At 42.2% G+C, this 24,900-nt stretch overlaps 1 protein-coding gene across 3 annotated transcripts in view; it reads right to left on the bottom strand.

Moving 5' to 3' along the window:
- ECPAS (Ecm29 proteasome adaptor and scaffold) overlaps positions 1-19,753 on the bottom strand; it is a 100,003-nt gene extending 80,250 nt beyond the window's left edge. The window contains exons 1-2 of one of the 3 annotated variants that reach the window (XM_073876560.1): positions 18,859-19,206; positions 11,429-11,532 (exon numbers count right to left, since the gene is read on the bottom strand). In XM_073876560.1, coding sequence (XP_073732661.1) covers positions 11,429-11,450 — 22 coding nt within the window. In that variant the 5' untranslated portion in view covers positions 11,451-11,532; positions 18,859-19,206. Of the gene's footprint in view, positions 1-11,428; positions 11,533-18,858; positions 19,231-19,481 lie in introns of those variants that run through there. The other 2 variants (XM_025888018.2, XM_025888019.2) reach the window with 2 other exon arrangements.
- Positions 19,754-24,900: the final 5,147 nt, after the last annotated feature.

Below are 24,900 nucleotides of genomic sequence, written 5' to 3'. Positions count from 1 at the left end.
ACCCTTCAAAAAGTCTGTGCTACTGAGTAATGTATCAAGTGTTGAATCACTATGTTGTACACCTGAAATTAATATAACACTGTATGTTAACTACACTGGAGTTAAAAACTTAATTTTAAAAGTCTGTGCTAATTTTTACCACCAGCAGTGTATACAAGTAGCAATTTCCCCATACCCACTCCTACACTGAGTACTCAATTTTATAAAGACTGTAATCAATCTTAGCTGAATATGATAGATGAAAAGGGGTCACACTGTTGTCTTATTTTATACCTATTTTATCACTGAGGTAAAGTATCTTCTCAAATATTTATTGGTCCTTTGAAATACCTTCCTCAGCAAATTACTCACTATTCTTTTGAGCTGCTGAACTATAAAAGCTTTTATATACTAGGGAAAAAAATCTCCCCCTATTCTCCCACAATCATAAATACTTGCCTTGTGACTCTAGAGCACTTCCTTTTCATATCTAAGTTTTTAAAATATAAATTTACCCTTCCTTCCTTTTATGGCTTCAGAGCTTCTAGTCATGCTAAGAAATGCCTTTCTTACTCTAAGATTACAAAAAATAATATATTCTGCAGAAAAGAGTTAACATAGGGACATCTGGGTGGCTCAGTCGTTGAGAGTCTGCCTTCGGCTCAGGTCATGATCTCAGGGCCCTGGGATGGAGCCCCACGTCGGGCTCCCTGCTCCGCGGGAAGCCTGCTTCTCCCTCTCCCACTCCCCCTGCTTGTGTTCTCTCTCTCTCGCTGCGTGTCTCTCTGTCAAATAAACAAATAATCTTAAAAAAAAAAAAAAAGAAAGGAAGAAAAAGAAAATAGTTAACATAGCAGGCCTGAGACGGCTATCCTTAGAAACACGCGCCTACCAGGCTGGCCCTTGGCTGGCATCTGGAAATGGGTTTCAGGAGAGATCCCCCCACTCCCAGAATTGCTAAGAGTGGCTCACTGGGCCTAAACCCTTTGTACAAACAATATGGTTTATGCTGAACACTTGCTTTCCTTCTCAGACTCTGGAATTGTGGTACGTGTCAGGCAGGAGATGCCAACATGACCAGCACTGATTAAAAGCCCTTGGCACTGAGTCTCTAATGAGCATCTCTGGTAGACAACGTGTCACGTGTGTTGTCACAACTCACTGCTAGAGGGTTAATATTAAGCACGTCCTGTGTGACTCCACTGGGAGAGGACTCTTGGACGCTTGTACCTGGTTTCCTCTGGACTTTGCTCCACATATGTGCCTTTTCCCTTTGCTGATTTTGCTTTTTATCCTTTCACTGTATACATCTTAGACATGAGTACAAATATATGTGGAGTCCTGTGAATTCAACTCACTGAACCTGGAGGTGGACTTGGAGACCCCTGCCACATATATTTATCTATGTTTTCTTCCTGCTCTTATGATTTTGCTTTCTGCATTCAAGTCTTTAATCTAGCTGGAATTTTTTTTTGAGGGGGGAGGGGGCACATGGACATAAGAAACCTAGTCTTTTGTGGGTTCTTAAAATCTTTTTTCATTGTGAAATAAAACATCTACAAAAATGCGCAAAATGGAAGTGTGCAGTTTCATGAATTATAAACATCCATGAAAATACCACCCAAGAAAAAAAAACTTATTTTGAAACCTATGCCACAAAGAAAGATTTCTACTGAACTCACAGTTGGAGAGGACTAAAAGACTGTTCAACATAAAAAACACAGTGGGTTTTAAGGACTCACCTAAGTTCACAGAGGTAATAAGCAGCAGGGCAAGAACTAGAATGGGGTCTTCTGATCTTCAGTCTAAAAAACCTTGCCAACGCTGTGCCACTGTCTGCAACAATGATCCTATTTTCTATAGGGCACTATGCTACACATACTACATCAGACACAGGAGCCCTGTTTGAGAGCATCACCAAAAGATCATGTGATTTTGTCTCATTCAAGTGGTAGTTAAGACAAAATGGAACAATGTACAAAAATCAAAGGTCAAAAAATGACACTAGAGAAAGCGCACCATTATGAATCAGAAGCTAACACCAAATGTGTCAAGTTGCAACTCACCCTTCCACCTCCTCCCCGCTCATCTAAATTCTCTCCTCCTTCAAGGCCCAGCACCCTCCTACTTCCACCGTGAAGCACTAACTTCCCTAACTCGATCCCTCATGCACTCGTTCAAGTAGTCACTGAAACCCCACCCCGTGTCACGGCTTGGTGGTCAGGGATCAACAGAGGGAAGAAGGAAGAGGCGAGGACGTGGTACGGGTCTGAGCACTTGTACGTGCTAGTGGTACGCTGCAAGTAAGTCCCCGAAAGCCAGAGACAGAGTGGCCAAGACAACAGCATTTAAAGATAAAGGAAGGAGAATCCAAAAAAGGAAATAAAAGGCAGCATACAAAAATAGGAAGAAAACGGAGTTATGGGGTCAGAAGAACTAGGCAAAGAAAAAAATGAACTAGTCAATGAAAACTGGAAAAAAATTTGTTTACCCATATGGAAAAGAAATACCTAAAAATCCCTTGCAGGTAGATTAATGACATATGTAAAAAGTAGAATTTTAAAGATTTTAAAGTAAAACTACGAAGGGAAAATTAAAACTTGGGCACAAAACATAAAAGACTAATGGGTTAAGATTTAAAAATATCATAAAACACAAAACATAAAATAAAAAGATAGGTTATAAAAAGCAACCATGTTTTTAAATGAAAAGGATTTAAATACACAATACTTTTTTTTAAAGATTTTATTTCTTTATTTGACAGAAAGACACAGCGAGAGAGGGAACGCAAGCAGGGGGACTGGGAGAGGGAGAAGCAGGTTTTCCCCCGAAGCAGGGAGCCCGTTGCGGGGCTGGATCCCAGGACCTGAGCCCAAGGCAGACGCTTAAGAACTGAGCCACCCAGGCGCCCCTATACAGAATACTTTAAACATTCCTGCAAATCAAGAAAAAGCAAATTAGGGGCGCCTGGGTGGCTCAGATGGTTAAGCGTCTGCCTTCGGCTCAGGTCATGATCCTGGAGTCCTGGGATCGAGTCCCGCATCAGGCTCCCTGCTCCTTGGGAGCCTGCTTCTTCCTCTGCCTTTCTCTCTCTCTGCCTCTCTCTCTCTCATGAATAAATAAATAAAATCTTTAAAAAAAAGAGAGAGAGAAAGAAAAAGCAAATTAATCCCAATGTTTTTAAAGAAAAAAGGATATAAGCAAGCAATTCAGAGATGATACCCATAAACTAAATAATACGTAAAAAGATGCTCAATCACACTGATCAGGAGCATGCAAAATTAACACAATAAGATATAATATTGCACCCTTCACATCAGAAAAACTCTGCAAGGGGCACCTGGGTGATTCAGTCAGTTGGACTATATTGGGCTCCCTGCTCAGTGGGGAGTCTGCTTCTCCCTCTCCCACTCCCCCTGCTTGTGTTCCCTCTCTCACTGTGTCTCTGTCAAATAAATAAATAAAATCTTGAAAGAAAGAAAGAAAGAAAGAAAGAAAGAAAGAAAGAAAGAAAGAAAGAAAGAAAGAAAGAAAGAAAGAAAGAAAGAAAAGAAAAAGAAAGAAAGAAGAAAGAAAAAGAAAGAAAGAAACTCTGCAAATCTACCAATTGTTGGCAAAGACCGGAAACAAACCAAGAGGTACTTGAGTTCACTGCTGATGGGGTGTACACCAATACCATCTCTGAAAACAAATCTCTACCAACTCTACGCGAGGGTAACATACCCTAAAGCAGTGCTGTTCAAAGTAACTCAGCTGCAAACTGTCACCAGTCAGAAAAAGATAAGGAACACTCGTCCTTCGTTGAGAACGTCTTACGAGAAATATTAAATAAATTAACAATGACAATTTACACTCTTCCACAGTTCTCTATTTGCAAAAAATAATTCTTCCTTCCTTAGACCACACTGTGTATAACACTATCCTGGAGAAAAACTCTCCTAGGCAAAGACAAGCACAAGGAACACCTGTAAGAAACTGATCATACACACAGGGTCAGTAAAAAAGCAAAAACATGGAAACAATCTAAATGTCAGTCAACAGGAAAACGGTAGAGAAATTGTGGCAGGGTCACACCTCAGTGAAAATAAACAAGAGTTAAATGTCACATGGACCTACATGACAATATCTAAAAACCTAAGATCAATGAAAGCAAGTGCAGAAGGCTATGTACAGTTTAAGTGCTATGTATATGGTGCATATGATGTATATACTTCACAGGAATGACAACCTCTGGACTAGAAGAGAATAGAGAAGAAGGAAAAGGGGAGAGAAGAGGAAAAAGAGAACGAAAGGGAAATTGTAAGGGGTAACACAGCAAACTTGAACTGTATCTCTAATATTTATTTCTCAAATAAAAATTTTTTTGCTAACAGCAAAAAATGTAAAGATATGACAAAGATGGGTAGGACATACATAAGTATTTCTAAGATTAATCTCTATACTTTCTTCATACTTGAAATATTTCATTATTTTAAAAAAGAATATACACACCATACTAATTTTATTTTAGGATACAACTACATAAAAGGGGGAAGAAAATATATCAGTAATTTTTCTTCTTTATACTTTCATGTATTTTTCAAATATTCCTCAGTAAAAACATATTTTTTTAACAAAAATCTGTTGAGGGCGCCTGGGTGGCTCAGATGGTTAAGCGTCTGCCTTCGGCTCAGGTCATGATCCCAGGGTCCTGGGATCGAGTCCCGCATCGGGCTCCCTGCTCCTAGGGAGCCTGCTTCTCCCTCTGCCTCTCTCTCTCTCTCTCTCTCTGTCTGTCTCTCATGAATAAATAAATAAAATCTTTAAAAAAAAAAAAAAATCTGTTGAAAGAAGCCATGTTTTAAGGGTAAAGAAAGAAATTTAAAGCACAGAATTTTAAAACTTAAGAGGAACCTTAAAGAATATGGAAGGACAAAAATAAGACCATTTACTGGTGGGAATGCAAAATGGCATGGTCACTTTGAAAGACAGTTTGGAAGTTCCTTAAAAAACTAAAGAATCTCACCATATGATCCAACAATTGCACTTCTTGCTATTTACCCAAAGGAGTTGAAAACTTATGTCCACACAAAGACCTGGAGAGGGATGTTTACTGTAGCTTTATTTGTAATGGCCAATACTTGGAAGCAACCAAGATGTCCTTCAGTAAGTGAATGGATAAATAAACTGGTACATACAAACAACAGAATATTTTTCAGGGCCAAATAGAGTTTTCAAGTCATGGAAAGACATGGAGGAAACTTAAAGGCACATTACTACTTAGTAGTAGTAGTAGCACTAAAGAGGCCAATCTGAAAAGGCTACATACTGTTTGATTCCAGCTACAGAATATTCCCAAAAAGGCATAACTATGGAGAGAGTAAAAAGATCACAGGCTTCCAGGAAGGAATGGCGAAGGAGGGATGAATTGGAGGAGAACAGAGGATTTTTAGGGCCGTGAAAATACTCTGTATATTATAATAAGGGATATATGTCCAAACCCATACAATACAGAACACCAAGAGTGAACTGTAATATGAACTATGGACTTCAGGCGATTGTGTCAATGTGGTTTATCCTTGATTAAAAATGTATATGCTGGTGAGTGATGCTGACGGGGGAAGCCATGCTATGGGTGGGGCGAGGGAGTAAAGTGGGGGGTTAACATGGGAAATCTCTCTGTGCCTTCTCAATTTTGTTGTAAACCTAAAACTGTTCTAAAAAAAAAATAAAGTCGTTTAAAAAAACTTAGTCTCAGTGGCACCTGGGTTGCTGAGTCGGTTGAACGTCCAACTCTTGATTTCGGCTCAGGGCATTGGGCTCCACGCCAGGTGTGGAGCCTGCTTAAGATTCTCTTCTCTCCCTCTCCTTCCGCCGCCCACCCCACCGTGCGAGTGCACTCTCTAAAATAAATAAATCTTAAAAAAAACAAAACTTAGTCTCAAAAAAATATATGAAAACACTGAAATTCTTCAATCCCAAAACAAAAGACAATTCCCAGTTTAGCTTATGTCAACTATTACATTCACGTACGGAAAAAAGCCTACTAAAAATAAATACATTCATTTAGTTTCCATTAAATATTTCTATAATTCATTATTCACCTGTCTTCAATTTCTCTATGTAGAGACAAAGAAGGTACCTTCTTTCCTTCTACCCCTCCCAAGGAAGAAATAACCAGTAAAGGTTCAAGGACTTCACTTTGATGTTATCCACCATTAGCCACTGATATTTCTGAAAACATGTAATTATTCCTGACAAATAAAACTGTCCACATAAATCACTCATACTTCAGATCGCTCCAAAAAAATACAACTCTGACTTCTGAGTTAAGGAGGAAAGGCTATTTGTTCACAGGATTAGAAAAGGCAAATACTGGTTTGTTTGTTTTTTTTAAAGATTTTATTTATTTATTTGAGAGAGAGAGAGAATGAGAGATAGAAAGCACGAGAGGGAAGAGGGTCAGAGGGAGAAGCAGACTCCCTGCTGAGCAGGGAGTCCGATGTGGGACTTGATCGCGGGACTCCAAGATCATGACCTGAGCCGAAGGCAGTCGCTTAACCAACTGAGCCACCCAGGCGCCCCTAAATACTGGTTTTTCACTCACATAATCACTTACACAAAAAATTTTAAAAAAAAGAAAAAGAAATAGCAGTATGTCCATTTCCTCAGATGTATCATCTTTTCATAACAACTTGAACATCAAAACATTCCTTAAAAAGTATGCAAGGCAAGCACACACCATCAAAAAGAATAGGAAAAGTTACTAAATTTAAGATAGTGGTTATCTCCATGTGATGGAATTTCAGAGGATCCTTTTTTGGCTTAATTTTATGTCATTGCTAATTTACTTCATCAGCATGAATTACCTGTTTGAATTAAAAAGAGAAAACAGCCATTTCAGGGTAACAGGTTTAGGAATTTTTAAGGCTGCTTAAGTTTTCTACAAAGAACATTATTTTTTCTGAATATGAAAGTAAATTTTAAATTGTTAATCAGGTTAGAGCTTAAGTGGAAGCTGAGATTGAAATGGAAAGCTGAAAATACCTAGACCACTGCCCACTGCATCATAAATCAATTAATAATCTAAAGCTACAAGATATTTTGAGAAAGATCTATCAAGTTACCACAGAAATGTACTAAACTCTAATGGAATAATCTCACAAGGAAATATTGTCCCTCCTGGTATTTACTTTCTTCTGATTCATACATATGTAAACACATTATAGTCACAAAGCAGTTTCACACAGCCCTTTGAGCCTCAAAAAACACTGTGAGGTGGGTAACTATTGTCTGCATTTATAGATGAAAAACAGGCTAAGGATCTATTTGCCGAAGGTCACCAAGCTAATAAGACAAAGAATCATTAAGTTGAACCTCGAGAGGTCTTTACCTTCCAAGTACACACTAGAATGCAGTACACTTCCCTCTAAAGTACTATTTATTGAAGTAGGGTAATATTAGCTTCAACTTACACCTGAAGAAACAGGGCCTAGAATTAAGAATGTTGATTAAAAAAAAAGAAGAAGAATGTTGATCAAGACTATAAAGTAGCAAGTGTCAGGGCTAGGGTTCAAACTCCAGGCCAGTCCAACTCCAAACCCAATGCTCCTTCAACACGCTAAATTGCGGCACTGCTGAAGCAGAGAAAGGGGGTGGAAATGACATGAAGGCTTACTGGACAACCATGTACAACATGACTTTGTACCCTGGCCACAGCCAATGTGTCAGGATGGGTCCCAACTCAATTCATCCTTCCTCAGCAATTCAGAAGTGGGACCAAAAAGTCAAGCATCCCTTGAGTGCCTGGACCTATAAAGCCAATGGACAGGACATGGGCATCTTTAGCCTACTCTATGAAACAGAATCAGAAGAAGCTGGTCTGAAGAAAGAATGGGCACAAAGGCACAGAGAGCAACTGGAAGAACTGGATGATTTCTATTTCATGAAGGCCCCTTGTGTTTCCATAAAACTCCCTAAAATAAGTGCCCTGTTTTTGCCTAAGCCGGCTTACAACTGGGTCCAAATACAAGTGGAAGGTCTTTGCCAAGGGGAATAAAAAAAGAAGTACTTCTATGAAAGTACATTAAAAAAAAAAAGCAGCTAGCACACGCCTAGGGTGAATTATCAGATCAGAGAAAGAGTCCTTCCTTCCTAATGGCCTATCTAGCTCCAAAAGAATCTTCTCACCCATGTACCCTATTACTCCCGCAACAGCAATCCAAACTGCAATAGCTTCTTAAGTGTACCATGTTTTCCCTGCCCAATTATTTGGTCAACCAAGTCCCCCAACGGGGAATAGTCTCCTTCTCCACACAGCCAATTCCTCCCATTCAAGGTCCAGCTCAAATATTACATGCTGCACACTTATACATCCCACCTGAACCCTACAAACTCCCACAGATCTCTTTTCTACATCTCTCCTAGCACTGTCTTTTGCTGCACATTATGTAACTGCCTGATCTTCTCCTCCCTAGACCAAAGCAGTTCTCTGAGGTGTGATTTCAATCTGATTCCACCTAAGTACCCATTCCTCTACCCTCCATCCTTCTACAGAGCTCCTCAGGTTGAGAAACCGTGACTTAAGTCTCTTGGTATCCCAGCACTTAATTCAGTCCCTTGCAGAGAAGAGTTGCTCAAATACCTGTTGAATGAATGAAATATTAATTCCTCGTGCATTAGAAAAGTTAGTTAGAAGTTTATACATTTAACATCTGTAGCAAGGGAAAGGAGGGGACTGGCGACAATTTATAATACCTGACATCAGAATCTCTTGGAAAAGGGACTATATATATTTTAATACTATGACGAATGCTTAGGGTTTAAAAAAAAAAAAAGGTGGGAGGAATTCTGGACAGTCTGATTGTGTGGCAGAACTGGTCTGCTCCATGGGGCGCCTGGGTGGCTCAGTCGTCGGGCGTCTGCCTTCGGCTCAGGTCATGGTCCCAGGGTCCTGGGATCGAGCCCTGCATCGGGCTCCCTGCTCAGTGGGGAGCCTGCTTCTCCCTCTGCCACTCCCCCTGCTTGTGTTCCCTCTCTCGCTGTGTCTCTCTCTGTCAAATAAATAAATAAAAATCTTTGAAAAAAAAAGAACTGGTCTGCTCCAAATCAGGAGGGACGCAGTAGTTACTACAGAGAGAAGAGAAGAAAAAGGTGGAGAGAGGACAGAACAGTGGAAGGACAGAAAAAACCCTCTACACCAAGACTTTCCCCATGACTCCAGAGTTAACTAAATTACTGAAATGCTTGGGAGAGTGGAGTGAGTAAGTGAGCGTGTGTGTGTGTGTAAACCAGTGAAACAGGTGGGTTTTCACGTCCAAGCTGACATGAGTGGAACCAAAATATCATTTTCAGAAATGGGAACCTAACAGAAGAAAAGCATAAGTAAAGTAAATTACAGGAAATTCACAAAAACAGGGTGTGATGGGGGTTGGGGATGGCGGAGAGAGGACCACCTCCGGACTTTGACAACCTCTGCAATTAGGAGTGTGAGGCTAAAACCACAAAGAGTAAGGAAGGCCTAGCTGCCATCTAGATTTTATACGTAACAGTCTTTTCTGGTAGATCAATCCTGTGAATTATAAATCTAACCAGATACTAACTAAGGTTAAAGTAAAGTCCACATCATCTATTGATTTCTATATGCCATTTCGATTCACTAAATGCCACTCTAATACTTAAGTGACAAAATCCAAATGAGGCCAGCGAGATCCTTCTTCAGGAATAAATGCTTTCAATTTTGATCTCTACTGCTAGGTTTTTAAAAAGATGTTTGCCCCAACCCCTACCTTAAAAAAAAAAAAAAATTATTAAATGCAAACATACTTAAAAGGGGAATGTCAGGAAGTCCAGTAATAATCAATATAAGTTAGAGATGGGGAGAGGATTCATTCCATCATGGCTCCTTCCAGCCAGGGCTGCCCAAAGGGGAGACAGATAAGAACTTCTGCAAGCAATGAGACTCGGAGCAGGAGGTGCCTGCTGACAGTCCCTGCTGGTATCCCTTACTCCCAGAACTAAGAAGTCAGACCAACTTCCTGTCCTCTAGCCCACCATCTTACCCCCAGGACCCAGGCAGACACTCCAATATGGAAACCCCTGCACGAGGATGCACTCTTGACTCTGAGCAGGGAAGGGGAAAGGAGTCTTTCTTCTCCTGCCGCTTCCAAAGTCCTAGCTACCTGGAGATAGTGTCAAGCTACTTTAAGCCTCCCTGACCAACCTAGCATAGGCCCTAGCAAGGCAACCCTCTCCTGCTCACACACATCCCCCTGCCCCCCTCCACACACACAGACAGAGGGAAGGAAGAAGTCACAGGGTTAGCTTGGCAGAGTTGGGCCAAGTGATGAGACAGAAGCCCTCATCTGTACCCAAGATTTACTGAATAAGTGCCACACTCCAGATGCACTGAGCTCCACAAACACTCCCACATCCCAAGGAAGCCCTTTCCCTCAGAGATAGCAGCTGGCCAATGCCCAGTTAAAAATCAATGTTAGTAAACTGATGAGCAGAAAGATTAGTTCAGCTTATGAAAGCCAGCTCAGAGGAGACAATATATACTATGCAAGAGTTCAGACTGCATAAAAGTCAAACATGTGATAGTTAAGATCCACCAAAGCAGTTAATTACTTAGGACAATGCTCATTTGGATGTGTAAACTCTAGAAAGTTCTTTAAGTCACTATTTAAATTCCAGCATTTGTGGTTTGACCTGCTTGCCTTCGGTACATCATAATTTCATTAACACATCTGTCACAGGCCCAAAAGCCCTGAGAAAGAATTTAAGAGCAAATAAACAATATCCTCATTTTTCTTCTAAACAATTCCTCCAACCTCCCAGTTTTCCATTTCTCTATAATGGAATGAAGATATGTGAAATAGCAAAAATAAACCAAAGCTTATGCTAAAGTTGGACTTTGATTTATAAAATACTCCATTCATTCTATCCCTCAAAATTCCACCTAACTGAATTAAGGAATCATACACCATCATCAGCAATATACATACTGAAAAACAGAATGCACTGGGGGAAGGGGAATGCAATCGTTAAATTAGAAGCAATAAGATGCACCTTTGGATTGAAGCCACAAAATCCGAGGTACATTGGATATTGAGCTCATGGTATCAGAGAATTACAATCTGAATTTACAGAGTTTCAATCAAAGGACCATCCAATATCATCCAAGAATGACACCGACACGAGTCTTATTCCGCCCCAGAATTAAGTAGAATTTAGTGGCTTTTTCATCACAGCACATGTGAAAAAGGCAGAATTAGGGATATCCAATTACTATGATGATGCCTCTTTCAACGTCCCCCTTTTTTTCTTTCTTTCTTTTTTTTACAAATAAAACCGTTAACTCCAGGATGACATTCCAGGAGCATGTAAAGTCATTTTTTATTGTGGCAGACAATACTACTTGAAAACTAACACTCATAGTCTTTTCCTAAGAAACTAAGGAACTACTAACCTCTACAATCAATGTGATACATGGTTTATCCAGTCTTGACAAAAATCCTCTGGATCACCAATGGTAGGTTCATCCACTCGTACATATGCAATTGTATAAAGAATCTATTATTTAGAACACCAGGAAAAAAAAGCAATTAAAAGATTTATATTCATAGCTATCATTAAGAAATAAAAAAAGAAAAGCACTTTTCATTTCTATGCTAAGATCTAATTTGATGCCCTGCTTTGCAAATTCAGAATGAGGAAAAAATTATAGTGATTACCAAATTGTAGAAAGATAAGGAGTATGTCCACAAATAAAAGTGATTGTATAGAAATAACAGGCTAATACTTTCAAATTATTCACCGAAGACAAACATTGGAATATCAATACAACATAGATTTCATCATATATGTGTATGTGTACATATACATCAAAAATCACAAACATACAAAGTCTTACATTAAAAATGAAAGGAAGTGTTAATTATACAACAGTTTTTATAAGAAGGGTATTAGTAGGTGGGTACACATGTTACTGCACATTACAACTGAGAATGTAAATGGTGCACATTCATAATGCTGGGAACCTCTGCCCTCTCTCAGCACTCCTGATCCCCTTCTCTGGTTCTTCTTGGTCTTCTTCTCACCCCTACATATGCACAGCCCCCAGACAGCTGTCCTCTGGACAATCTGCCCATTCCCCTGACTCTACCATCACCCCCACACTGTCCTAAGCTTCAGAACAAGTTCCCACACCCAAGGAAGCCACACGCCTAGCGCTATTCCAGGTTCTTAACATGCATTATTTATCTCTTCCCACTCTTACAACAACTCTGTGAAATAGGTTTGGTGGTTATCCCACTTAACAGATGAGAAAACCAAAGCCCAGAAGTTAGGTCCCTTGTTCAAGGACATTAATCAAAAAGCAGCAGAGCCAGGATTCAAAACCATCTCTGACTCCACACGACATTTCAGCTACTATTCCAAACAGTCTCCCTAAACAATGCAACATGGGCACCTCAATAATTCAACTCATTCACTCAACAAATTATTTCTTTGTTGAACACTAACCTGTTCTCTCTTTTCTCCACTTCCACTTCCCTAAATCTGTCAGAGACTATACTCTCCACCCCCCGCAGATCCCTCAGGTAGATTCTTGGAATCATCTCTAACTCCTCCCTCTCTTAAACAACACTCATATACTTGGCCGATAATTTCTGCCTATTTTAGGGATTCTAGGTTATGTTACCTCCTTGCCAAATCCACTTCCACTGTCCCACTTCAGACCCTAGGTTTCTTTCACTTGGCCACTGTGATACCCTCCTAATTAGTCTTGCTGCTCTTGGTCTCTGGATCCACGCAATCAATGTTACACCACTACCACCTGTTATCCTTATAAAACAGACCTACTCATGTTACACTCCAGCTTAAAAGCCTTTGATGGTCCTCTACTGTCTACAGAACAAAGTCCAAACTAGTTGTGTTGGCATTCTCACACAAGCTAGTCCCAACCTCTCTTCCCAGCTTCATATCCTACTGCCTCCTCACCTAAATAATAATAATAATTTACATAGAGCTTGTTTATACAGTGCATTTTCATATACATTAATCATAACAACACTATGAGTATTTCTTACTATCCCAATTTTATGAGAAAGAAACTTAGACCTAGAAAGGTAAAATAATTTGCTGAAGATCCCAAATCGTAAAAAGAACATAAAAGGCAGAAAGGGTCAAGTATCAAACTCCAAATTTTATCTCCTTTCCCAACAAACACTTCACGCAGCCACAGCACCTCTACTCCAGCACATCAGACTCAAACTTTCTCTGAAAGTATTTTCCAACCTCTGTCTTAGCTCAAGCTATTCTCACTTGAAATTTCCAAAGAACAGTGGAAGGCATTTTTCACATTACACTTTGTATCAGTTATGTACATTTAGATAGAACCCTGAGTCTACAGTGGCTCAGGAGCCCTATGAGGACAGGACCAAAAGTCAGTCACTCGATTTTTAAAGTCGGCTTACTTAACTGAAAATGTGTGGGGAAAATAAGCCATATAAGACAACAGCATCAAGGCAGAGACTAGCCAGGCCTGAAACCAGAGACCAGAAACTTGAATTAGACCATCAGAGCATGTTGGCAGGGCCAATAATTTTAACATCTATCTCCTGAACAAGGTCGAATGCCCCAGTGCCAACTACTTTCACTGACATTGGCCTTTATTAAATATTATGGTTTATTGGAAGCATAATTCAAGACAGAATGCGGTAAAAATGAAGAATTAGAATAGAAGTGATAAGAAACAGAAATATCATTATTTCCCATTTTAACTTTCCTCTTTGACTAAGTAACCAAAATTTCAATGATACAGGCATGATTGAGCCTTTCTACAAAGATCGGCTCCGCTGCATGGATGGCTGTCTCTGGGGCTATTTCAGTAGGCCACAGAATCACGTTCCCCCACACAGCTACACAGACAGCTTCCCACGTCTCACCCTCAAAAAGAGCCACGAGGCTTCCAGGCACTGGCAGAGCCTCTCTCAGAAGGTATTTGACATGTTGATTATCTGGCCAGCTTTTGCAAGTGAAGCTCCCCATGGTTCTGTCAAATGGTCAAACTGAAGAGTGTCAATGTGCTTTAAGATTACAGGCCGTACTCCTTCCTGAGTTGTCTTTACCCCAGTGAAGATCAGATGCTAAGGATGCCTTATAATTATAAAGCCCAGAATATGAAACCACTGAACAGCTGACCAGGTGAAAAGTCTCAAATGCTTCCTTCCCTCTGTCAGAAATCTCCCTGTCCACTGCTGAAACATAACCACAATGTCAACTTTTCCACGAACTGGCAGAGGATAATATTAGAAGAAAAACTAGCCCACATGCCCTGCACTGAATTTCATTCCATTCCAAACAGTTCTAGCACTATGATCTTAAGTAATTTACAAACTAGATTTCAGAATTATCTTTAACAGTCAGAACTAACTGTTCTCTATCCTGGCATCTCACCCAAAAATCTAATATTTCTATTCAACGAACCTCAGAATACTGCCACATTTTATACACGACAGCAGATTTCTTCTGGAGGCTAGTAAGACATGGGGGGTGGGCGGGAGGAACATGCTGCTCTTGTTATAAACTGTATTTTCCCTTTCAGAGAGAGTAATACAACAGTCAGTCAGAATTAACATCAACTTTGGAATCAGAGAATCTGAATTCAAGTCCTAACTATAATTTGAAGGAAGTTCCACCACTGAGACAGTAAAAGCACCAAACTCACAGGGGTGTTGTAAGGATTCTGTCAGTCAACATGTACAAAGTGACCAGAACACACGGTAAGCTTTCAATAAACATTAACTTTACAAACACCTGATTCAAAGTGACAATTACATGAGATTTGTGAAAGAATAACAAATTCTAAGAAATGCCAGCCCAAGATTGTCCTGCTTACCTTTTGGCAACTTCCATATGTCAATGATACTAATCATTCAATCGATAAATATGAAATAAAAGAGAAACCTAACAGTGCTGCTTCTTGGGAGCTCCCGCAAAGTGCGGTGGCAGATACAACTGAAAGCAACTATAGATTTAATTTAAATTTATGGCATGGGTATCACCTCAAATACAAAGATAAAAAATGCTGATCTGAAATCTATAGAAACCCAGTGTTACCAGCTATAATACATCCCTAAATAGCAGATGTGGGAACCACAGATAATATGATTTTAGCATTATCTATATTATATAATCATACACTTTGCTCCCTGCATATTTGTTTACATGTATGCTTCCTCTTTCCCCTCAGCAATATTATAATTCCGTTGGTGGACAGTGGTGTTTCTTTTGCACCCCACAGCAATGTTAAACAGCGGTCAAACAGCTGGACTAAAGTAACACCTAGCTAAGAATTTAGCAGCCCACCTGACCAGATCTTTCCATCGGCGTGAACACTGACTATGGTAAACAGAGGTAACACAGCCTAAAGCCTGGTTGAGTGCACTCTGGAGTCTGAGACACCTGGGATCCAACGCCACCACTCACTTGCTGCAGGACCTTGGGAACCTAAAAAGTCTGTTTTCCATTCCATAAAACGGCAATAATAATTTGACCCACCTCTTAGGATTACTGTGACAAATAAAATATATGCAAAACACTTCATGCTAGACTTGAAATATTAAGGGGTATGTTTACAGATGTCTCCAATTTACTTTGAAACACATCAAAAAAGGCTGGATTGAGTACTTAATGCCACTGAACCGTACAACTAAAAAATGATTAAGATGATAAGTTTCATTATGTGTATTTTACTACAGTTGAATTAAAAAATAATTAGAATAAAATTGTAAAAGGTGGATTGAAAGATGGACAGATACATGATACAAGCTGGTAAAATATCAAATGCAGAATCTAAGTAGTATGTATATGAATACTCACTATCAACTTTTCTGTATTTTTGAAGATTTTTACAATAAAGTATTAGGGAAAAAAAACAATGCTGGCATCCAAAAGTTTGCTTTTATTATCACTACTAGTCAAAAATAATAGCCAGCAATATTCAGATTCTTGACTTTTTAAAAAAATTGTATAAAGCATCATTTATCAGCCATCTCTCCTTTTATTGTAACTATTCTAAAACTAAAAGTGGCTTATTTGAAACTGCTTAACCAGTACTTATGTATGTAATTTCAAGTTAAATTATTCTAAGCAACCAGCGGCCAAACATTTAATCTCTTCTAAAGGAACACAGAAACCAAGTCAACAGATATTTGTGGTCGATGATTGATGACTTAACCAAACAAAACAATGGAAAAGCAAGGATTGGAACTACTTGTTTCTTTTTCAGCAGCTGCTAAAGCTGTGAGTTCCAGAAGTACTACCAGAAGTACTACCAGCACTTGACAGATACCTGATGTACAGGAGCACGTACACAATGTGACAGCCACTTCAGAATGATACCCAATTTGGGGCGCCTGGGTGGCTCAGTCGGTTAAGCGTCTGCCTTGGACTCAGGTCATGATCCTGGGGTGCTGGGATCCAGTCCCACATTGGGCTCCCTGCTCAGCAGGAAGTCTGCTTCTCCCTCTCCCTCCACCCCTCCCCCCAGCTCGCATACGCTCGCACTCTTAAATAAAATCTTTTAAAAAAAAGAATGATATCCAATTTTCCTCTAGTTTTTTCCCCCCATTCCAAATGGTAATTCAGATTTTAAAGTGTTTTGTGGTACTACAGGAACTGAGATACCATGCGGTATAACAATTTTAAACAGACCACCTCAAACCCACTGCGATGGCTACTTTCAAAAATACAGAAAAGAACAAATGTTGGTAAGAATGTGGAAAAATTGGAACCCTTGTGTACTTTTGGTAGGAACCCTTGTGTACTGTTGGTAGGAACAGTATGGTGGTCCCTCAAGAAATTAAAAATAGAATTACCGTATGACCAAACAATCCCACTTCTGCATATATACCCAAAAGAACTGGAAGCAGAGTCTCAAAGAGATATTTGTACACCCATGTTCATAGCAGCATTACTCACAACAGGTAAAATGTGCAAGTAACCCAAGTGTCCATCAACAGATGAATGGATGAGAAAATGCAATATATACACACATGGAATAAAACGAAGAAAATACAGTCACATGCTACAACAGAGATGAACTCTGAAGACGTTAGGCTGAAATAAGGCAGTCACAGAAAGACAAAATCATGTATGACTCCACTTGTATGAGATACCTAGAGCAGTCAAAATCAGAGAGACAGAACTGAATGATGGTTGCCAGGTGCTGCGAGGGTGGAGTGGGGTGGGATGGGGAGTTCAAGTTTAATGGGTATAAAGTTTCAGTTTTGCAAGATGAAGAGTTCTGGAAATGGATGGTGGTGATGGTTGCTCAACAATATGTACTTAACACCACTGAACTATAAACTTAAAAATGGTTATGACCATAAATTTTATGTTATGTGTATTCTACTACAATAACAAAAAAAGGGAAGGAAAAAAAATCAGGGAACTGATCTCCCCAGGAGACCTGGTAGGGGTGCTCCAGCTTGGATCTGATCAACTCTACGGCCCTCAAACTATGTCTATGTCCCAAAACACCCTGAGACCTTGTCCACTCAGACGCTCCATCCTGCCCAGGGTCACACCAACTGTTTATTTCAGCTTCAGAATGAACAAACATTACTCCTGCTACAACCAGTTTTCTGTCAAAGGAGCAAGGAACTTAATCTAACCCTGCCTCCTCTTTAAAACAAGGATAATTCCTACCTACCTGCCTTACAAGGTTGTTATGAGGGTAAGAGTGAGATCACGTATATAAAAGTGGCTTTAAACTGCCAAACACCAAAGAAACACAAATTACTATGTTTATAACTACGTTCGTATGGAAATGCAGAAGGGACTATAACAACAAAAACTTCACAAGGCTTGCGACATCTCACCCATGCTTCATTCCCCTTAAAACTCACATCATCCCTAAATAACACCTTTTTTGTTTCTGTCATAAACCGAAGGGCAGCACTGGAAAAAAAAACAAACAAAAGCTCAACGTAAGCATTTCGTCTAACCACCCCAAACGCAATCAGAAATCATCTTACGTGTCCTAGGAAAATTCAATTTTTATGACCCCAGCGTGGGCCTGCGGCGCCCTGGAACTACACTTCCCACAAAGCATCGAGGTGAACCCGGGCGGCGGGCGGGGCGGCCTGGGATTCAGGGTGACCACCGCTCTCCCCAAACAGGGCTCGCCGTCCCCTGAAAAACGGCAACGTTTACGGCCGAGTGTGCACTGGCTCTCCTTTCTGAAAGCGCTATTAGCCCCCGGTCCCCTCCCCTGCGTCTAGCCCAGCGACCCTCTCTCTGCCCTCCCGTCCTTCCTGCTCCACCTGAGGGTCACCGCCTATTCTTGACCTTTCCTCTGATTTCCAGGGTGTCACACAGAGGCACTTTCTCCCCCGCCCCCAAAGCTCCATTTCTAGAACTCCCCCAAACACTTGGGACCCGGGGCCACGGCGGGGTCAGACGGGACGGGTAGACACAGCCCGCCACCCTGCGCCCCCCGCCCAGGCCCGTCCGCCAGCCCGAGAGCAGAGGGCAGGGGGCTGAGCTGCCCCCACCCCCGGACCGGGGCGGATCGCGGGCAGAGGTGGCTCCGCCCGGGGCTCCGGTTTCAATTTCGCAACGTGACGGTGCAAACCTGAGGCCTACAAGCGCAAGCGGCGGCGTCCGGCGCCCCGCCCGCCCGCCAGGCCCGAGCGCCCCAGCCCCCCGCACGGCGCGGCCGCCGCCACCCGCCAGCCCACCCACCCACCCACCCAGCCAGCCAGCCCGGCTCCCGGAGGGCGGCAGCGCGCCCCGGCTCGGCAGCCCGCCCGGCACCGGCTCCGGCCGCCGCCCCGGGCCCTGCGCAGCGCCGGCTCTGACTCGCGGCCGCGGGCTGGCGGTGGCACTTACTCAGCTCGTCCTGGGAGGCGGAGGCGGCGGCCGCAGCCATGTTGCGCCAGGGAGGGAGGGAAGGGAGGGGCCGGAGCGGGAGGGCGCGGACGGGCGGCGCGGGGGGCTCGCCGCTCTCGGTGCGGCAGAGGCCGGGAGCCGCCTCCGGTCGCTCGGCGCGGGTCGCGCTGCGCCCACGAGGCCCGCCCGCCGCCGTCGCCTGCGTCCTCCTCGCTGCACGCGTCGCTCTCGCGGTCCCCCGCGAGCTCGCGACTCGGGCGCTCCCACCGCCTCGCGCCTCTGCGGAGCCGCCGAGCCGTCTGTCGGCCGAGTCCCGGTGCGCCCGGCCCGCGCGGCGGCTCTGCGGCTCCGCGCCGCGCTCGCCCAACTCACGCCGGTTTTATATTTAGAAAGAGCTGAGCCATCCTCCCAGCGGCCCCCCCGCCGGGCCCCTCGCGCGCCCGCCCGCGCTCGCTCGCTCGCTCGCGGCTCGTCCTGCCCACCTGCCGCCGCCCGCCCCACGAGCGCTCCCCGCGCGAACCCGGCACGCGGCGGCCGGCGCGGGCGGCCCGGCCTAGCCAACCCCGCCGCGCCGTAGCAGCCTGCGGCGGCCGCGCCACGAAACGGACGCGCGGGCCTCTGACCTGAGTCTGAGCCGGTCTCCATGCCGGGGATGCTGCGCGCGGCGCCGCGCGGTGGGCGCCGAGAAGCGAGGCGGCGGCGGGCTCGGGCCCGAAGGGCCGCGCGCCGCAGTCCGGGAGGGGTCTGACCGGGCTGGTCCGCGCTGCCCGCGGCCAGGGGAGATCCTCCAGGCGGGGCCCGAGCTCCCTCTTGAAAGGTCTGCGGCTGTCACGTCGGCCGGTCCCGACCTGAAGAAACACGCCTGTCCAAAGGAAGAGACGTGGACTCGGAAAAGTAGAGCCGGGTTCAGAGTCGGCGGGAGGAAGCCCCGCCCTGCGCCTCCCGCGAACTTCTCGGCCCCGGCGCGTTGAACGCCCCGACCCGGCTCCCTGGGCTCCTTTTCTCACTTAAAAGCCGTGATCAAGTATAGTTTTCTGATCTTTCAGAAACTAGGACTGCCGAGTGAAGGAAAGCCACGAAGTCCTACTAAAGTTAAATGAACCAAGATATTTAAAGTTCAAGTATATATGATTATATGGGCTTTTTTTAATTTTTATTCTAATACCTACGTTCTTTTTGGTAACCCGAGTGATTTATTTTCAATATACCGATTTGAACTTTACGGCTTAAGTTTGTCCGTGAGGTCGTGTACGTGAAAAAAACACTTGCAAAATGGAATTCAAATTAAGGGGTTGCATATGTGATGGCAATGTCAACAACAAATTAGGTACAAGATCAAATGCTTTTTTTTCCCCTTTGGTATAAGAGGAAGAAATCAAGACCCTAAATGGATTGAAATTGCATTTATTCCTAAAAGAAATCTATAAAGCCCTAGTTAATGCCTTGAAAAATGAATATATGTCATTCCAGATGTAACTTAGGCGAGTACAAGGTACTTACACCACATTAAAGACATTTATTTCCTTTATTGCTCTAGTATGGAAATTATACATGATCTTTGGGAAATTTTCAAATGATTGGAGATATCATAAAATTAAAAGTCAAAGGCCTTCCACTCCCACCATCGCATTCCCCAGAGAAAATGTGGTTAACAGGTACAGAGTGTGCATTCTCTGAGGCCTTGTCTTTGCACATATATATACATCCCCAAAAGAAACCAGAATGGAGAGAGGCCCATACTTACAATAAAGTTCTGTATTACTGTTTTTCCCCCATAAACATTCTTCCCTGTTATTCCAAAAAGGCCTACACCACCACTCTTTTTATCAATGACCTCATACATACAACATTAAGTTCACCAATTCCTTTTTTGAGGATATTTTGGATTTTTAGTTTGATATTGACAAATAGTTTGTTATTTGCAAAGACTACGATACAGAAGTGTATAAAAGTAAAGGTTGTCCCGCACCTCCCTGCCCACCATCCCCTCATCTCTTACTCCCTGGAAATAATCCTATTAACAACCTGGTGCCTCCAACCTTTCCTGACTATGAATACATAAAGTAGCTGCACCAAGGATTGGTTTGAAAAAATTTGACTTCCCATAGCCTCAAACAGATCCTTCTAAAGCCACCACCAAAAAAAAAAAAAAGAATATAAACTAAAAAAAAAAAAGTTTGTTAGGCAATACTAACTTCCAGACAAGACTAGTTAGCATCTCCTAAGTTCATCCTATGTATAAATTTCAGAGTCCACACATGTGCAAATCAGATACGTGCGTATACACAGATTTTTATTTGTTTTAACAAAAATGGAATCCTACTACACATATTATTATGTAACTTTATCTGTTCACCAAACAATATATCACAGGTGTCTTTCCATACAGGTAATGGTAATAATAGCTAATACCTAATCGTGCCAGGCAGGGTTTAAAGTGTTCTACATGGTGGAATCCATTTAGTCCTCACGACAATCTTACGAAGTAAGGATTTCTATGACACCAGATCGTGGAGGAAAAATCCAAAATGCCACAAACTAGAAAGTGGTGGGGGGCGCCTGGGTGGCTCAGTTGGTTAAGCGACTGCCTTCGGCTCAGGTCATGATCCCGGAGTCCCGGGATCGAGTCCCACATCGGGCTCCCTGCTCAGCGGGGAGTCTGCTTCTCCCTCTGACCCTCTTCCCTCTCGTGCTCTCTATCTCTCATTCTCTCTCTCTCAAATAAATAAAATCTTTAAAAAAAAAAAAAAGAAAGTGGTGGGGCGGGGATTTCAACCTAGACAGAGTGGATCATTCTTCACCACTGTGATCTGTATGTACAGAATTACCCCATTCCTTTAAATGGCTGCATGATAAGTACATGATAAAACTTATTTAACCATTCCCCTACTAATGAGCATTTAGGTTGTAGACAATTTTTTCTACTAGTGCAAGCAAATGCTACTGTAAAAAATTCCTATACATATGTCAACCTAATCACATTATTACCTGTAGAGAGAGAAATATGTAGAGGCGGAATTGTTAGGTTAAAAAAAGATGCCTTTAACATTTCATCATATACAGCAGCTTATACCACTTTACAGCACTGCTGTTAATCTCTAGTGTTTAAAGCTCCAAGCTTTTTTTATAATTGCTTCTTCCTTCAAACTATTGTAGTTTATTTTTCCCACTAAATAGCTTCATATTCTGGGGCGCCTGTGTGGCATAGTCGGTTAAGTGTCTGCCTTCGGCTCAGGTCATGATCCCGGAGTCCTGGGATCGAGCCCCACATCAGGCTCCCTGCTCGGCGAGGAGTCTGCTTCTCCGTCTCCCTCTGCTGCTCCCCGTGCTTGGGCTCTCTCTCTATCTCTCTCTGTCAAATAAATAAATAAAATGTCTTTAAATAAATAAATAAATAAATAAATAAATAAATACTTTCATATTCTTACTAGACAGTTTGATTTTGAATAGTAGCCTGGAGATACTTCCTATCTAGAATTTACTTCAAGTTCCAAAAACAGACAAGAAGGAATTGTGGAAGGGGATGCACAGGGGGCAGAGAAGAGGCCACTGAGAAGCCAAAATAATGCATTACAAAATCCAAGAACGGAAAAACTTATGTCTTCTACTCTTTCAAAGTCCACTCTCCCCTCCGGAAGGCCCTAATTACACTAAACGTATGTACAGTTCTAACAAAGTAGGCTTGTTTCCACAGTGAGAGCAAATTAGAAGCAGAATATTAGAGAGCACTCTTCTGGGCAGGTACTTGGATGACAGAGGAGCTTATGGACCCCATAAAAACCAAGGAAGAAGCAGGAAAACTATGAAAAGAAGCTGTAAGAACTCAAAAAGCAGAACATTCTGGGGTTATTTGTAAAGTACAAAAAGCACTACCCACCCCAGAGTCCCTGAAGTCATTTCACTTGAATAACTGATGGCCGTGGCGATAATCCTGACATCAAGAGACAGTACAGGGACACCTGGGTGGCTCAGTCGTTATGCCGTGGGCTCAGGTCATGATCCCAGGGTCCTGGGATCGGAGCCCTTCGCTGGGCTCCCTGCTCAGCCAGAAGCCTGCTTCTCCCTCTCCCTCTCCCTCTGCCCTTCCCTGTTTGTGCGCGAACTCTCTCTCTCAAATAAATAAATAAATTTTGAAAATCTTTTAAGATTTTATTTATTAGAGAGAGAGAGAAAGGAAGAACGAGTAGGGGGAGGGGAGAGTTAGAGCAACAAGCAGACTACCCACTGAGCAGGGAGCCCCACGTGGGACTCAATCCCAGGACCTGGGATCATGACCTGAGCCGAAGGCAGATGCTTAACCGACTGAGCCACCGAGGCGCCTGCTCTAATAAGCAATTTTAGATGCCTAAAACGATTAATTCTAAACTATCTAGAAAATCCAACTATCCCAGATGATTCAATTATCCAATCCCAAGGAGCTCCAGACAAGCCAAAATTCTACAGAAGTAAGTCTCACACAGTATTCATTTTGGCTGCTGAAGAAGTCAGGGACTGGGTCCAGTCTGCCAACAGAGTCCACAGCACTCATGATCTTCATCCCTGCTCGTTTCAGCCAGTTATTAGTTAAAAACATGTTTCACTATACATAAAACTGTGTCAGGACTCAAAACATCTCACTTATAAAAATCAAACTCCGAAACATCAGTCTCTAACCACCATAGAGAATCCTTCCACTGTTCTATTCCCTAATTCCTGTGGATTTAGAATACATTTTGGATCCTCCCCATCGCCTGGCACATTTCCACAGCTTTTTGGTCTGTGTTTCCTCTAAGTATCACATGCTCCCTTCTTAGCCTCAACCCCAAAGATGGCAATGAATTCAAGTCTGTCTTTCCTTGGTTTCTATCTTAAAGACAGTACCGATCAATTCCCAACCTCTGGCAAAACCTATCATTCACTTTATTCTTCCCTCCCAAATATCACTGAAAGGGGGCAAAAAGCTGACCTGGTGCAATACAATACTACACCTTGCATCTTAGAGGCTAAGGCAACATTTCCTCTAGGGATAAAATTTATCCCTATACCAGAAGGGATATCTCCTCTGATTTCCTTTAGACAGTGGCTTCAAAATTTTTTGTTTACATTCCTCTCGCCACCAAAAAAATTTTTGAAAACCAATGTAATCCATTCACACATTTTTAGATTGGCATCTAAAATTTTCCCTTATAAAAAATTGAAAGGGAGAGATTTTGACAATAAATTCTGTTGTAAATATTAGCACTTTAGTATAAAAACCAGGGCACTAGGGTGGCGCAGTCGGTTAAGCAACCAACTCTTAGTTTCAGCTCAGGTAGCGATCTCAAGATCTTGAGATCAAACCCCCATGTCAGGCTCCATGCTCAATGTGGAGCCGGCTTGAGATTCTCTCCCCCTCTCCCTCCATCCCTCCAGCTCATGCTCTCTCTCTCTAAAATAAATAAATAAATCTTTAAAAAATAATAATAAAATAAAAATCCTTCTGTTACTTCTTTAAACTATATATATAGCACTAAATTCTATCCCTGAAACTAATAATGCAGTATATGTTAATGAAATTGAATTTATTTTTTAAAGATTTTATTTATTTATTTGACAGAGCACAAGCAGGGGAGCGGCAGGCAGAGGGAGAGGCAGGCTCCCCGCTGAGCAGAGAGCCCTATGCGGGCTCCACCCCACGACCCCGGGATCATGACCTGAGCCGAAGGCAGACGCTTAACTACTGAGCCACCCAGGTGCCTCTAAATAAGATTTTTTAAATGAGATATTGATTTGGTGCCTACTATTATCTATTTAAAAATACATGAACAAGTTCTTAAAAATCAGTAATTTTATATAATTGCATTTTCTCCCTGAACTTGTATGTCAATTTTACTTCCCCCACAATAATTTATAATAATGCAATACAGTTTTAACCTTGAAAGTCTTATTGTTCACTTCATCATCCTTTTCTTCAACAAAAATATGTACGTAAATTAAAAAGTTTAAATTTTTTCTGTGGCCATCTGAAAAATTATTATGATTGACTAAGCATAATTAGTAATAGTACACAACTTTTCAAAACAA

Source organism: Callorhinus ursinus, unplaced genomic scaffold, assembly GCF_003265705.2.
Source record: "Callorhinus ursinus isolate GAN/ISIS: 27379988/994484 unplaced genomic scaffold, GSC_fseal_2.0 scaffold24, whole genome shotgun sequence".
Classification (NCBI taxonomy): Eukaryota; Metazoa; Chordata; class Mammalia; order Carnivora; family Otariidae; genus Callorhinus; species Callorhinus ursinus.
Note: the sequence above shows the minus strand (reverse complement) of the source record. Positions and strands in the feature narration are given on the sequence as shown.